The 15574-nt window shown below is 43.7% G+C and overlaps 1 protein-coding gene across 1 annotated transcript in view; it reads right to left on the bottom strand.

Moving 5' to 3' along the window:
- The window catches only part of npr2 (natriuretic peptide receptor 2), an 82885-nt gene extending 67669 nt beyond the window's left edge, over positions 1-15216 (bottom strand). Inside the window, exons 1-4 of the mRNA XM_083794008.1 lie at positions 14265-15216; positions 5022-5203; positions 722-835; positions 402-537 (exon numbers count right to left, since the gene is read on the bottom strand). Of these exons, the coding sequence (XP_083650134.1) occupies positions 402-537; positions 722-835; positions 5022-5203; positions 14265-15000 (1168 nt within the window). The 5' untranslated portion in view covers positions 15001-15216. The remainder of the gene's footprint in view (positions 1-401; positions 538-721; positions 836-5021; positions 5204-14264) is intronic.
- Between the last annotated feature and the right edge of the window lie 358 nt (positions 15217-15574).

Raw genomic sequence — 15574 nt, 5'->3', positions numbered from 1 at the left:
TTTTTTAAATGAAATATGCCTTTAACACAGCACCCCGACAAGTGATGTGCGGAGGAGTTGTGGCCATTCTATGAGTCACACAATGTCTCAGTCTTCCGCATTACATTGGGGACAGAATGAAAGTAGCAGATCTACTAGATGATGTGATGCTTGCACCTTTTCCGGTGCATGAAACACTCGTATGACGAAGTATACTTCAGTCAACCAAATGAACCCTAGTTGCCCTATTCTAGGAATGTCATAATAGCCAAACAATCTGCAAAAATAACAGATCGACAAGCTCACGCACAGCTTGATGATTGGCAAAAGGGGGGGGGGGGGGGGGGGGGGGGGGGGGAAGGGACCAAATATGGACCCCTAGTCAATGAAGTACAAGGATTAAGGTTCCAACCAGGGCTTACCCCAGAATCTCTGGTTCTGCATCCTAGTCGTGATATTGATGCCATCATTCTTGGCACCACCATCAGCTAATGTCTCCTCCAGCGCTTTGGCGTACATCACAAATCCATCATAGAAGCTGCCAGCGATGTAATCCATCTGAAATGGCAGACATACAATTAGAACATAATACAGTGTAGTGCCTCAAAGAAACTGGGATACCAGGTAAATTACCAGACGATGTCCGCATCAGAGTCAGGAGAAAGAACTCTTCACATAAACGCTGCAGTTGTGTAGCAATGTAGAATAGTAGTATAAGATCAAAGGTCAGTACAGTACTTACCAATGAGGGCTCCAAAGTCACACCAAAGTCCTTCTGCCGCCTGGCATGGAGTTCCCTTTGGAACTCTTTGTACTCTGGATTATCGGGTGGTCGGTATGTTATGACGAACACGGACTGGGAGAGAGAGAGAGAGAGAAGAGACACAACATGAACATTGAATTTAAATGTCATACATTAGTCCAGTGGTTTTCAACCAGTGGTCCGGTGAACACCAGTGGTCCTTTAGGGGATTCCAGGGGTCCCCAGCTAAATGATGGAGATGGTAACCAAATAGACCCTTATGGATCTTTAACTCTTGAGTGTCAAATGAAACCAAATGGACCCTTACACGTCCATTTGATTTAGTTTTATGCCAAGAGTTAACGTACATTATTGTCTACACAATTAGAGAATGTATAGAAGAATTGTTATTTCGATCAATATGTGCCCGTTATCTCTCCTATGGATATAACAACATCTATACCATGTAAATGACAAGTTTTGGGTCTGCCAGGCTGAATCTCAATGGTGAATCTCAAATGGTGGTCTGTGTAAACCACTGCACTAGTCCATACCTGGAACCATAGCCAGATAGCCATTTTAGCCTGTGGCTAACATTTATACAGCTTCAATTTGGAAAAAGTAAAGAATCAGTTGTGTTAGTGCATATGCCTATGAGCTATTTCAGATCGGTTGACCACATGCTTGCAAAGCGGATATCATTGTATTTTAAACACTCCGCTTGGTGCTCAGGACGAGTATACTCGTTCTAAGGCATTTACCGGTAATATCGATATAAGAAAGCCTTGCTGTCCGGTTGCTATGCCCGTTGCTAGGCCCACGCCGGCACTGTTTCTGTTTCTGCATAGCCATTAGCTTCTGTATTAGCCTCTGTCTTTCCACGCTGTTTTTTTTTCGGAAAATAAATTTCATCTGTGGTTTTGATCAGATCGGCAGGGTTTGGAGCTCATTTCTCATTTTGGAGTATGAATGTATTATGTAATGATCAGCTGAGATGTGAATGAGACTAGGAAGCTAGGCTGATCGCTGATTGATACAATCAGCTGACTGACAGCTGATTACAGCTTAGGCATGCAGACTAACATGTCCCTGTATAAACTAACGATGTGCTTCATTTGTCATATAATAAAGAACGAAGTCTTAAGTGGTTAAGAAATTGCCCCCTCTTGTTTTTTTATTAAATACATACTTAATTACAATTACATACAACTGTGCAGCACACAGCTGCTTTTCTTAGGTGAAATCAATTGTTTTATCTATTCCTACAAAAAAATGTTTTCCCCCTTTTTTTAACACCAACCACAAACTTCCACAACCAATCATGGCTCTGATTCTGAAGGAAGCTTATTGCTGTAATAAAACATGTCGCGGCTTGCAGACAAATTAAGATGCTGCACAATAGCCAAAAGAAGAGCCAAGATGCAGTCTCTCCTCTTAACCGAGGTTACAAGGAGTTCACTCACAGACAAACCCTCGTTGGCTCTTTTATCGCTGTATGTTATGTTGGTGGCGTGGAAAGCTTGGTTGGCTTCAAAATAAATATTTTAATTAAAGTTAAATACTTCAAAAAGTATCAAATATGTGGAGGTTCTTCTGTGGCCTTCTGGCGGTGGTGGTGGGCACACAATGTTTGTGAGATTAACTCCAGGCACACGCATGTACGCACACGCACACACACAGACCCTCTCATAGACGGCTATCCCCTTGCGGACTGCAGAGCCTCACTAGAAAAACGTATGTTTATCTTTAGTGCCAGAATTGCGAATGGAAATTTCAGCCTAATGGTGGCACCAGAGGAAAGGCCATGGGGTCACTAAAACCACTATAGGGTCATCCTAGGATCATGAAGGTACTATACAGAAAATTACCAATTTCAACCCAACCAGAACCTTTCAAAATATTTTGAGGTAGGTGTGGACAGACAGACCAACATCACCATCCTTAGAGCAGTGCAGGTTCTCACAATTATTTTGTCTCGGGTCGGGTCACCCCTGTACATGACGTTTTCCTCACCACCTGAATTACATGACTTTATATCAACTTATGTCATATTAACGGTAGGTAAATATGTAAATCTTATACAGTATCTTATACTCTCACCTATGGTCATGAAGTGTAGGTCATGACCGAAAGAATAAGGGCGCGAATACAAGCGGCCGAAATTTGTTTTCTTCAACGGGTGGCTGGCATCTCCCTTAGAGATAGGGTGAGAAATTCAGTCACACGAGAGAGACTCGGAGTAGAACCGCTGCTCCTTCGCCTGGAAAGGAGCCAGTTTAGGTGGTTCGGGTATCTGGTTAGGATGCCTCTCGGGCGTCTCCCTAGGGAGGTCCTCGATGCACGTCCCACTGGGAGGAGACCCCGGGCAGACCAAGGCGCAGTTGGAGGAAACACATTGACTCACTGGCCTTGGAACGTCTCGGAATCACCCAGGAGGAAGTCACTAATGTTGCTCTGGAGAGGGAAGTCTGGAGCACTCTGGTGGAGCTGTTGCCCCCGCGACCCGACTACGAATAAGCGGTTGAAGATGGGTGGATGGATTATACAGTATGTGTCACAAGGACAACTGGAGAGAATATTTGTTTCCAGTATTCCATTCTGAGGCACCCCTGGACTTGCGTCAAGCCCCTCTAGGGTGCCTCATGGTGCTAAAAAGCATTAGTCCATCCATTTAGACAACAATAGGGATAATCAATTAATTAGCTCATTAACAAAGTCATTCCACGTCAAAATGCTGTGCACACTTGGCAGGTTAACAGAGCGCTGTGTGGACCACTTAAACTTCACATCTGTGCAGCTCACTCACTCATTTATTTCTCAGCGCACTGGTTTGCAGGACTTAGTGGCTTACCCCATAAAAAGGAATCCTGGCTCTTGCGCATTAACATCGTGCAAGAATTAGACTTCTTTGCATGGTTGAAAGGCAAGAAACTTAAGAGATTACCGCCTGCCCACCCAGTAGGAAAAAGTATTAACTGAAGGCACTCGGCAGAGTGCTAGTTTGAGATATGCATGGTTCTTCTGATTGAACGTACATACTTAGTTGACCGGAGTCCCCCAGGGGTCTGTACTAGATCCCATCCTACAATCTACACGATCACAGAGCTTGTAGATCGGCTGTTTTCACCCCCAGAATAGGGACAGTCACTAGGGATGATGTGGTTACCCTCTTGCACTTTCACTGCCATTTCCATCATTGCGTTTTTTTCATTTAAAATAAAAATAAATCAAAGCATACTTTGAACTTAAAACATTGTTTGCTTTTGGATAACGTTCGCATTAGTGTAGAAGAAAACTACAGCAGACTTGGAGGATTTTCAGAAACCTGAGACCAGTCTAGTCTGTTTGTTTGATTTGGGGTCAGAGAACGTGAAACAATCTCGGGCTGAGTGGTTGATGCTCGACTTGTGGCAAAAATAATCTGTCCTCAAAATAGCCATAGAGGAAATCATACTGTATATATCCATCTTAGCAAGTTATTCAATCACATACCAACACAACACGGCGCAATGTGATGCGTTGTGAGCTTGGAGATCATCTATTCGTCATGTGACGTTTACTACTGACAACGTCAATATGTAGGAAATGTCCATTCTGGCTGGTCATGGTCTTGATAAGGGCTGATGACGGAGATTAAAACATTAAATCATCTGGTGACACCCGAAACCGCTAAAGTAGGTTAGCTTTATGGTGAATCTCCACTCCGCTTCTACCATAATAATGTAGCCTTACGTCTGCATACACCGACACGAAAATAGCCGATCTACAAACTCACAATGCATCGCAGCACGACATGTTTATAGGTTGTGCATAACATTCACCCATTCACACACCGATGGCGGAGGAAACCATGCAAGGCACTCAAGGACACTTCAACACCAACTTGGAACCTCGCGGTTCACATCCGACAGCCCTGAGCCACTGCCACCCCAGCTGTTTTCAGAGCGCAACACCCGAGTGCAACCAAACATTAAACAACGTATCTTTTTTGTTCTACTGGATCTCTATTCCACTAGACATTTTAGTTTAGTTTTTATTTGCTGACGAAATTGTCAGTACATTTTGTCTTAGTATTAGTCATCATAGCTTAGATTTTATTCATATTTAGTTTAGTTTTTGCTAGTGAAAAAAGGTAAGCTGACGAAATTGACAGTACATTTTGTCTTAGTTTTAGTCATCATAGCTTAGATTTTATTTATATTTCATTTAGTTTTTGCTAGTGAAAAAAGGTAGTCGACGAACATATTCCGTCATAGTTTTAGTCGACAAAACAGCACAGTAGTGCAGCAGCACAGCGTACCTTGAACACCTTGATGGGGTCGGTCCACTCGGGGTCACTGTTTTGCCACGGTTTGCGCTCCGTCAGGCTCTCTGCGAACACGTCCAGGTAGAAGATGGCATAGTTCTCCGGGTCTGACACCTCGCTCTGGAACAGCTTCATGATGCTCAGGAACGTGTCCAGAGGCCCACAGATGTACACGACTGGTGGTAGAGAGAGTAGAGACAACACGGGGATGGAAGGAATTATTAGCTGCATTGTGGAACATAGGAGAATTGTCCGTCTTAACCCATTAAGACCTGCAGAGGCCGATTCTAAAGACTGAACTATACGTTTCTGAACATTTTCAAATATTAATTAAAAAAAGAATGTACAAAAATGTTATGCTGCTATTAAATATTAACACAAGATGAAATAAAAAACAGATTACATTTGAAGGAAAACGTACTTTGTAACCTTTGTGTAAAATACTTTTGTATGGATAGCATTTCGAGAATATTTTGCACAAACTAAACAGATGTAAAAATCTACATTGTGTAAAAAGCATATGAGTGGGGGTCCTTAGTTTAAATTAAAAAAGATTGAGAACACACTGGTCTAACAGAATCCTCCCATCCTGCATTCATGTGGTCTACTGGGAGATCTCTCATGTCTGTTACAGCCGGAGCCTTAACTTATTTCCATTCACAGCAATAAGCCAGACAGTGCGTTTCTGGCTGCCAGCTCCACGGCAATCCTTCCCAGTTAGCAGACATTTCCGCAAGTGTTAGACCAAAGAAAGATGGCACGGGACCACAGCTTAGACCCCGACTAACCTCATGTCTTCCCACATAGCTCGGTACGAGCCGATGCCAAGTCGTCCTGTTGTCTCCTGAACCAGCGCCAAACATAAATGCATAATAACGCCAGGGTTGTGTGTGTGTGTGGTGGTGGGGGGTGGGGGGTGGGGGGGGGGGGGAGTTATTCTCATGTTGCAATCATATGGATGAATACTAGAACGCTCGCCTCAAAACCAGAATAGGGATGCTCACATGGTTCAAGTGGTAAAGAGGTTCCAGTGTCTTGCTCAACGGACACTATGAAACGATGCTGGGATGAGCCAAGATCCAACCAGGAACCTTCCGATTCCCAGGCTGTACCACCTCATCCATTGCCACCCCTTAGCACAGTGGTTCTTTTTCATGTCAGGGATCCCCAAATTGATTGATATCTGTATTTGGCCACGGAAACCCATCTGAAAAGGTTTTGTACCAGGGATCCTTAATGCTGCATTAAACAACATTTACATTTTCTTTTTTTTTTAAGAAATAGGAAAATAAGTTTTCAGCGTGCTCTGGCCTGAAAGAGACCTACGCTTTTCTGGGCATGGAGGGGCGGAACTAGCCTGGGTAAACCTCTCCCCCTCACCAGGGTTCTGATTGTGACTCTTGGTTGATTTGACAAACACTGTGGGGCTCGCCCCATGCTTAAATCACATGGACAATTCATTAGCAACTAATTGCTCATCACCATATCTAAATTGTATGAATTAATTAATTAATTCATGATTTATTTTCTTGTCTGGCTGCCTTTCACAGCCCATCCCTTACGTGATTATTAAGACACAATGTTAACATTACATTGTATTTCCTGTGCCAACACGCACCAACAGGTATAAAACCTGTATCCTGTTTTCCAGGATATAGCAAGGGAAACCAAATGAACACATGAACCCTTCTGTGCTATGTTCAAACCTGGCGAACATTCAGCAAAGATAGGTGATTTACAAGCTCACAATGTCTTGCAAACGTGTGAGCTTGTAGACTGGCTAAGTGGCAATTTGCGGCAAAAGGATTTGGTGTAGAGCGGGAAAAAAGGAGGCAGAGCGAGTATGCATCAACCCCCGAGGGAACATGGTCAACAAAGTATAAACATTAATGGATAAATTACGTTGTTTTCTGCATACTACGTGGGCTCTGTGTCATGTTTGTTTTCAAAACGGGATCTCTTTCAATGAGGATTATCCTCCGGCCCTTGTGGTTTCATGGTATAATCGGTTTGTGTGTGTGTGTGTGGGGGGGGGGGGGGGGGGGGGGGGGTATGAGATTTGTAAAAGGGGGTCTTGCAGGTTTATCTCTGCAGTCTGCAGCATGCCTTTGTTCTGAGTCACGGTGTTTTGGGAATATAATAGAAAACTTAGTTCACGCCACTAAGAATTTAGACACAGTTGAAGTGAATCAACCGCACAGTTTACAGTTACACGATTAGTTCATTATGCCACATCACTACCTGCGCTTCCCTTGTGTACACACACCGCAAATCCCCAAGTGTCAGTTTAAGCCTAACTTATACCGGTACTTCAGTGTTGCGCACCGAAAAGAGACAATTAATCTACAAGATCGCAATGTGTTGTGCTGTCATGCATTTGTGACCTTGAAGATCAGCTTTTTGTGTACTAGACTAGTGTACAAATGTTCACTATTTGTATACTTTAGTTAAATTAACACAGGGCATTTCATAATGTTAAATTAACACAGGGCATTTCATAATGCTCATCGTAGGCGATGCCCCCCTCCGTTGCAGATCTCACCTACCTTGCTTTGATCCATCATCACAAACAATGGCAACATAACAGAAATAAACCGGAGACGTGCTCTGGCAGCCAGTGCTGGTATGGCCATGTCAAAAGACTCCCCCCTGAACACCCAACTCACGCTATCCTTCACTTTGATCCCCCGTGTGCCCCCGCACACAATGGATTGACCAGGGACTGGGCTTGTCGCTGACTGAAGGCGAGACCCTAGCACTGGACCGACCCAAATGGAGAAGATTGGTGAAACTGACATGCGCTGCTCCCGTGCTTGCGGTTATGGTTAGTAACTTAGGTTAGGGTTTGAGGTTGGTTGACGGTCTAATGACTGTCGGACCAATAATAGTGTCGGAACTAAAGCCTGTACCCAATTATCCATAATTGTATAAGATATGGATAAGGGGTCAGGGCAGGGGGTACGGTGGCACAGTTGTTAGTGCTGTCGCCTAACAGCTAAATAAACCCACCTTTGAATTTAATTCAGTTGAATGGAAGATTGAGTGAACCCTGTGACATGAATAGACATTCTTATATATATATATATATATATATATATATATATATATATATTCGCTCATTGGTCTACCTTCTAGCCGGTGAAATATTAAGTGAAATTAAAACGTTCCTCATTTTGCTGAATTGGAACCCGGCACGACCCCCACCGGGGTTCCTCGGTCCTCGGTCATCCTCTCAGCGTTTCAAATCAACTACAAACACATGCATAATGTCCTTATTGTCCCTACAACAACAGCCAACACAGCTTGATCCGCTCCTCCATTGAGTCACTTGTTGTCTCCACTCTGACCAACTGTAAATGGGCTGAAAGGCTTCAAAAGCAGGAATGCCGCTGAGAGAATGACCAAAGTTTTAAATGTATGACATTCACCATATTTGTTGTCTTGGCCCCGTTTAGACTCAGAGCAGAGCGGTTCCCATTCCCAACCTTTTCTGCTGCTTGAAAATCTTTTGGTAAATGCCTGTCACCCATGAGGACCACGTTAACGGTTTGTTATTGTTAACGTGGGCATCATGGGTGAAGGGTCGTGTGCATGGGTGGCTTTAATTTATTTAGATTGTATTAGTTTTATATTTGAATAGAAGCCTAATCAGCAGCTGAGCAACATTTAATTATGTCTTTTTCTGAATTATTCATCTTAAATTTATTTTTTGTTAGTTAAAACTTAAAACATGTCTAAAATAACCTAAAATCAAATGTATTAGGTGATAGCTAAATAAGAGCCATAATCTGATTAATCGTTTAAATAATCGGCCGATTAATCGATTATGAAAATAATCGTTAGTTGCAGCCCTAATTATTTGGGATACCACTTACAATGATCCTCATGGTCCACCAGTGGTCCCGCCCGCAGACTGACTAGGATTAGGATACAGGAAGATTTGTGTGTGTGTGGGGGTGGGGGGGGGGGGGGGGTATATAGTAAAATCCTGAGTGCTGCTAACATAACTCAAGAGTGTCACTTTTTACACTCTGTAAACTCAGGTAAATTGACACTCAGGATTTTGACTGATTTTGTGTGCAAGTAAATACAAATTACGAAGTACATTTTCAGAAATGGACTGAAATTCTCCTGAAATTTCTGAAATGTAAAAATAACAGATCTACAAGCTCACAACGGACACGTCAGGAATATTTTCATTATATTTGAAATAGGGCTTTAGGGCATAAAACCGGTCATAAATCCTATTTCCTCCTGGTGGGAGGAAAGGAAGGTTACCTCAACTCAACCCGAGAGACGGACAGAGAGAGAGACAGAGAGACAGACAGAGAGAGAGAGAGAGAGAGAGAGAGAGAGGCATCTTTTTAAACCATTTGAACATTGTCAACAGGTGACACAAGTGTTGACAGCCTGCCTGGAGGAGGAGGTGATCTGCCTGGCGGGATACAAGTGAATGGAATGTGGAGCCAGGAACAAGCCCTGACAAAACCATTTGCTTCCCTGACCCCGAGCGAGCGAGCATGGTGCCTAGTATTAACCAGTGGTGGGAAAAGTACTCACAATTTGTACTTAAGTAAAAGTATCAACACAACACTGCAATGTAGAAATACACTCGTAAAAGTAAGTAAAAGTCCGGAATCCATAAAGTGCTTCAGTAAAAGTATTGGCATAGAAATGTACTTAAATGTACCAAAATAAAAATCCGGTATTTTCAAATGGCCAAAATGTATATAGGGCTGAAGTGGTTAATGTATGTTTTGGAATAATAATTGAAATCTACAAAGTAACTAGAAAAAGTGCCCTTCCGGGCACAGGTCTCCACCAGGTTATCCACAGATCCGTGCAGTTAAGAGGTAAAAACACTTTTGGGCCAGTTATAGCGCCACCTTGAGGCTGAGTTGAAATTGTTCATGTGGCATTTCGTCCTCGGCCTAGTGGGAATGTGGGTGCACAATTTCACGGAAATCACGCGATGTGTTCATGATTTGCAGCATTTTTTTTAAACTGAGCACTCCTGTGAACTTTGGAAGCCAATCTTAACCAATCAGGATGGAGTCTGATAAATCTGAAAGACCCGTTTCGTTGAATGGCTCTAGAGAGACTGTGTACCAATTTGCGTGATGTTTGGACAAAATCTGTAGGTGTACTGTGCAAAAACTTGTTTTGCACAAAGCGGCCTCCTGGTGGCGCTATAACAGGCCGTTCTGGAAAGTTTGTGGCAGAGGTTCATGGTTGGCATCCAGGGAGTGTGTGTGCAAAATATGGCATCGACCGGGTTAACGGTGGCCGAGATTAGCTGTTCACGGACACACGGACACACGGACACACGGACACACACACGGACGGACGGACACGCGGACGGACGGAGTGCAAAACATACTCTCCCCACATGCCTTCGGCCTGGTGGAGACAATTAGTAACTAAAGTTTACAGTACTTTCCGTAAGGTTGCTTGCAAATATTGTTAGTTGCAGGGTTGCCTGTTTGTAGGGTTTCTTTCCAAAGTGTAGTTGCTTATTTGCGGCCCCTAAACGGAAAATATTTTGTGGCACAGGCCACATATAAGATTTGTGTAAAATGTTCCTACAAGGTTGCGTTGTGAGCTTGTAGATTGGCTATTTTTAATAGCTCGTGTATATTGGCCTAGGGTGCTTCTTTTTCCAGGTTGCTTCTTTCTGTCGCAAAATTTGGCGACACTGTCGTGCACCGATGGTATAGCATAGCAAATCTACACGCTCACGTATGAAGTAGTAAGTGCTTCTTGCAGTGGTTCTCAATGTGGGGACCGGGGACCCCACGGGTCCTCCTTAGAGGGATTCTGGAGAGGGGTCCCCAGCACTACTGTGTCATCACATCAGTTTGACCACTTTAACCCTATTTTATGCTTTGGCTTTTCAAAAATCTTGTAAATTTGCTTGCATTTAATGTATGTAATTTATATCATTTAGATAGCATATTATGCATTAAATAGTACAATATACTTGTTTCATTGTACAGATATCTTACAGTTAGATGGATACTAGGTAGGCTACTTAGCTTACTTATGATCCTTGATGACTATTTCTATGTATTTGATGCATTTACCTTGTGTTGTTCTTGCTTATTGTAAATCGCTCTTGAATAAAAGCGTCTGATAAATTGTAAAAATTTAAAACTCCTCTTCTGGGGGTCCCTCCCTGGCACAAAATCTTTTCATATGGGGTATTGTGACCAGATACATTCGGGGGTCATTGAAATGAAAATGTGACGAGTGACGACCACCGGCTTAACGTATATGCTTAACGCTTCGATTGATTGAATACTTTTTAACAGTTTGCAGAAAAGAGCACAGGAAAGTAGGATTTAAAACCCAAGAAAGCCTACAGTATATGGATTGCTTCCATTGGGGAAATAAGCGTATGAAAATGAAAACGTACAACGAACGTACGGTACAATGTTGTCCTGCGAAGACGGCAGGAGATCTACAAGCTTGCAGATCTGCTATGGCTGGAAGTATAAATCAGGCTTAACGCGACAGCTCTACAGTCTCCCCTCGAGGGTTTTTTTGGGGGGGGGGGGGGGGGGGGGGAAGAGGTTTGGCAGCTTGTCTCTTTTCCTGATCTAACACCCTCTAACTACCTCGACACCCTCTATTTATCCATTGTGTCCTTTAGTTTAGTGTCACTGCAAAAGTAGCATTAAGGCTGTCTCCTCACAGACTATCTATTAACGTAGTGGTTCTCAACCTTTTCAAACTGCGACCCACCCCCAAAATAATCTATTTTTTTTTAATGGGGCCCAAAACAATTATCATATTTGAACTGGGGCCTTACATTTAGTTTGACTCGGTTCCACGGATACATACAGTATTGTGAAAATAGTAGATCTCCAAGTTAAAGCTTAAGGCAAGGTCATAGACATGGGTTTTAGCTACCTCTTAAAGCCATCAACCGAGGTTGCCAGTCTGCAGTTCCAAATCTTCGGTGCATAGCTAACAAAGGCAGCATCACCATGTCTCTTGCCATCTGGGCAATGTTTGATCAGTTTTTTTAGTATACCGGTAGTTTGTTGATTACTTTTATCATTTATTTTCTCCTTAAATTGTCACTTCAGTGTCAACTGGGGCCCCCCATAACCCATAGGTTGAGAACCACTGTATTAATGAGTCACTTTGGTCTTTAGTCAACAACTTTGTGGTCAATTGACGATGAATTGAGTACAATGGACCACAATGAAAACAAGCCCCCTGAGGCTTTCTATGCTATCCTTTTAGCACGGGCTCTTTTCCCGGTGATTCACTCAGGTAGACGTGGTTTTTAGGTTAGCTTTAGGCATAATTTCTGTGAGTTTAAGGTTAGAGTTAGGCATAGTGTTTGTGAGGTTAGGGTTAGAGTTAAGGGTAGTTTTAGGCATAGTTTTTGTGAAGTTAAAGCCAGGTTAGGTTTAGACACAACCTGGGCGACGCATCAATGAAAGAGGGAGTCCCCCTTTTAGCATGGCTTTTGTAAGTTGTAACTGTACCGGCTTACTGTTTCCAAACTTGTTAATAAAGTATTCAATCAGTCAATCAATTTCAGTAGCCATTGTCAAATAAACATGTTCAGTTCTCACACCATGGAAAAATATACACTTGTTCACTGTGTGTGTGTGTGTGTGTGTGTGTGTGTGTGTGTGTGTGTGTGTGTGTGTGTTCGTGTGCTCTCTAAACGCAGGTGGTGAGAGCAACCAGAGCAATAAAAAAAACTCAGCAGACAGAGGCCACCACAGGCCTAAACATTCTTCAACTAGCCTAATAATATATGAATAATAAATAAATGGATTTAAATAAAACACCCTTGCCACCTATTCATGTCTGCCTGCTTATAAGCCTTGCTAAATTATGAGTGTAGCTCACATGACCAACATCTAGAGGTAGAGGCATACATGTAGTATGGCTATAGCCTACAGAAATTCAAAATAAAGTGGTGAAATGTCTCAATATAAAGTGGACAGTGTTAGATTTTTAGTGTACAAAATACAAATAGAACAATTTGTAGGCCTACACAGATAAACTACTGCTCAGTAAAGCTGCAATCCCAACAGCCATGAGTGACCCTGAAGGCTAAATGTAGGCCAGTGGTTCTCAAAGTGGGGTCCAGGGACCCGCAGGGGTCCTTGAGGTGGTTCCAGGGGGTCCCCAGCAAAATGGGTTTCGCTAAATCAATTTCAGTTAAACTACTTTAACCCTATATATATATATACACACACATTGACTATCCGATTTACAAGCTCACAAGTACAACCACATTGTGAGCTTGTAGATCGGCTATTTTCAAAAAAAGCTTGAAAACAAATGTGACATTTGGAATATCTTTGAAACATTTTAACACAAATCTTGTATGGGGGGGGGGGGGGGAGGGGGTCACTGGCACAAACATTAGATGGGGGCCTGCGGACAAATTAATATTCTTTTGGGGGTCCTTAACATGAATACGTTTGAGAACGACATGATAGACCTATAGGTGATTTTTGTTTGAATAGGCATCAGGTATGATTTTCTTTTCGCAGATAAGTAAGCCTGGGACCGAGGCTACCTGATAGGCCTACATCATTCAGGATAAACGGGGATTAAATGAGCAGTCAAAATTGGAATTGAAACACTATACAATTTATGCTGATAATTGGGTTCTCTCTCCTGATTGGATGAAGTTGGCGACCCACCTGAAAAGGTATTTTTATGTTTATTAAAGAGATGGAGAGGTAGGGTCGGGAGACGCCTGTTGTTACTGAACACTGCAACGCTTTTCATATCAAGGTCCATTATTTAGGATATTTAGCCTCGACCCAAAACGTAGAATATTTTGTTATTGTTGGATTATATTTTGTCCAAAATTCCATGCTGTATAGATGTTGGTACCACAGGAGACAGGCCGCAATAGTGATCAAAATAAAAATACTTCTACATTCTCTAATTGTGTACTAGACTTCTTGTAAATGAAGTAATGCAGATGTTTAACAATAACTTAACACTTGGTCCATTTGGTTTCATTTTACATTCTCATTAAAGATCTATAGTGGGTCCACTCCATTTGGTTACCAACTCTGCATCATTTAGCTGGGGACCACCTGGAGGCTGGAACCCCCTCAAGGACCACTGGTTGAGATTGAACCACTGATTTAGCTCCATATCAGAATATAATTGAGCAACTGTTTTAACAAATAACCTTTAAACAAGCAAATGCTCGAGCCATGATGTTGCATTGCACACTTTGCCACTTACTTCTGCCGTGCTCTTTCATGAACGCGATCAGATCCATGTATTCCTTGTAGTCGTCCTGGTAGGGCAGAGCCTCCACCGTGATGTTCATCTCGGACTTCAGGTTCATGAAAATCCCCTCCAGGATGAAGTAGTGCGGCCGGTCGTCCTCGCGGAGGTCGTAGTAGATGACCACGGCCCGCGACGTCCAGTTGAAGTGCGCGTGGAGCATGTTGGCGAAGTCGCCGAGCTTGGTGGTGGACGGGCCGGCGCGCACCGTGGTCCGGTAGTCGTAGCGCTTGTCGAAGCCGTACGCGGGACCCCCCGCCGTGATCAGCGGCAGCTTCCAGTGGGACGCGAACCGTCCCACGGAGGCCAGCGGGTACACGCACCCGGGGCCGAAGAACGCGTCCGGCTCGTTGTACATCTTGGCGTCCACGGCCACGACCTGCGCCTTGCTGGGCTCGCAGGAGCCCGTGGCCGGGTCCTCCGTGCTGAAGTTCAGGATGTTGATGGTGTGTCCGAGCAGGAGTCCGTACTTTGGCCGCAGGTCCTCGTGCGCCATGAGGATGGCGGGCAGGACCCTGGCCAGAGCCCACGGGTACTGGTGGTAGTTGTCCGGGAGCATCACCGCCACGGTTATGTTACTTGTTTTCCCCGCTGCTGCTGCCGCCGCCGCTCCTCCTCGACACCTGGCCAGCAACGCGCAAAATAATGCCGTGAAGAAATAGTATCCGAGGAGTTCGCTTTTGTATCCCATTATGTCACGTTGTTCTTTGCTGCTGCTGTGAGGGAAAAATCCACGTAGAAGGAAAAAACGGCTCCGCGTGAGTTTACCTTTTGGAGTTGAATGATGGCTGGCGGACCCAAAACCAAACAGTTACCATATGTCTTTTTTCGCGTCAAACAAAGTCCGTATAAAGCGTCGAATTGCTTCTTAGCCGTCCCATTTGCGCCATCTATCTTTGAAATAATAGTTTTTGGGGGGAGGGGGGGGGGGGGTGCGTTCTTAAACAAATTTTCACTCCTCCAGTGCAGCGCAGTTCTCCAACTGATGTTGCTTAAGCTCCCCGTTCTGACAGTGTGAGATAACATCCATCCTGGAAGTTAAATCACAGCAACCTTCTCTGTACAGCCCCCCAAAACGTCACATTTTTCTACACAACTCAACATGAGCGGGCGCGAGGCGCCCCCTGCCTTCTGCGTAACTCCGTGCGCTCCGCGTGCGCAATTCTTTGGAGACCCCTTTGTAAATTAAAATGCAGTGGTTCTAAAATATTTTAATTCCAAGCCAAGGAGGACCCCCTGGCTGTAACAATCATTTGCACACTCAG

Source organism: Protomyctophum parallelum (assembly GCF_964188405.1).
Source record: "Protomyctophum parallelum genome assembly, chromosome: 21".
Classification (NCBI taxonomy): Eukaryota; Metazoa; Chordata; class Actinopteri; order Myctophiformes; family Myctophidae; genus Protomyctophum; species Protomyctophum parallelum.
The sequence above is the reverse complement of the archived record's forward strand: the minus strand, read 5'-3'. Positions and strand labels throughout refer to the sequence as shown.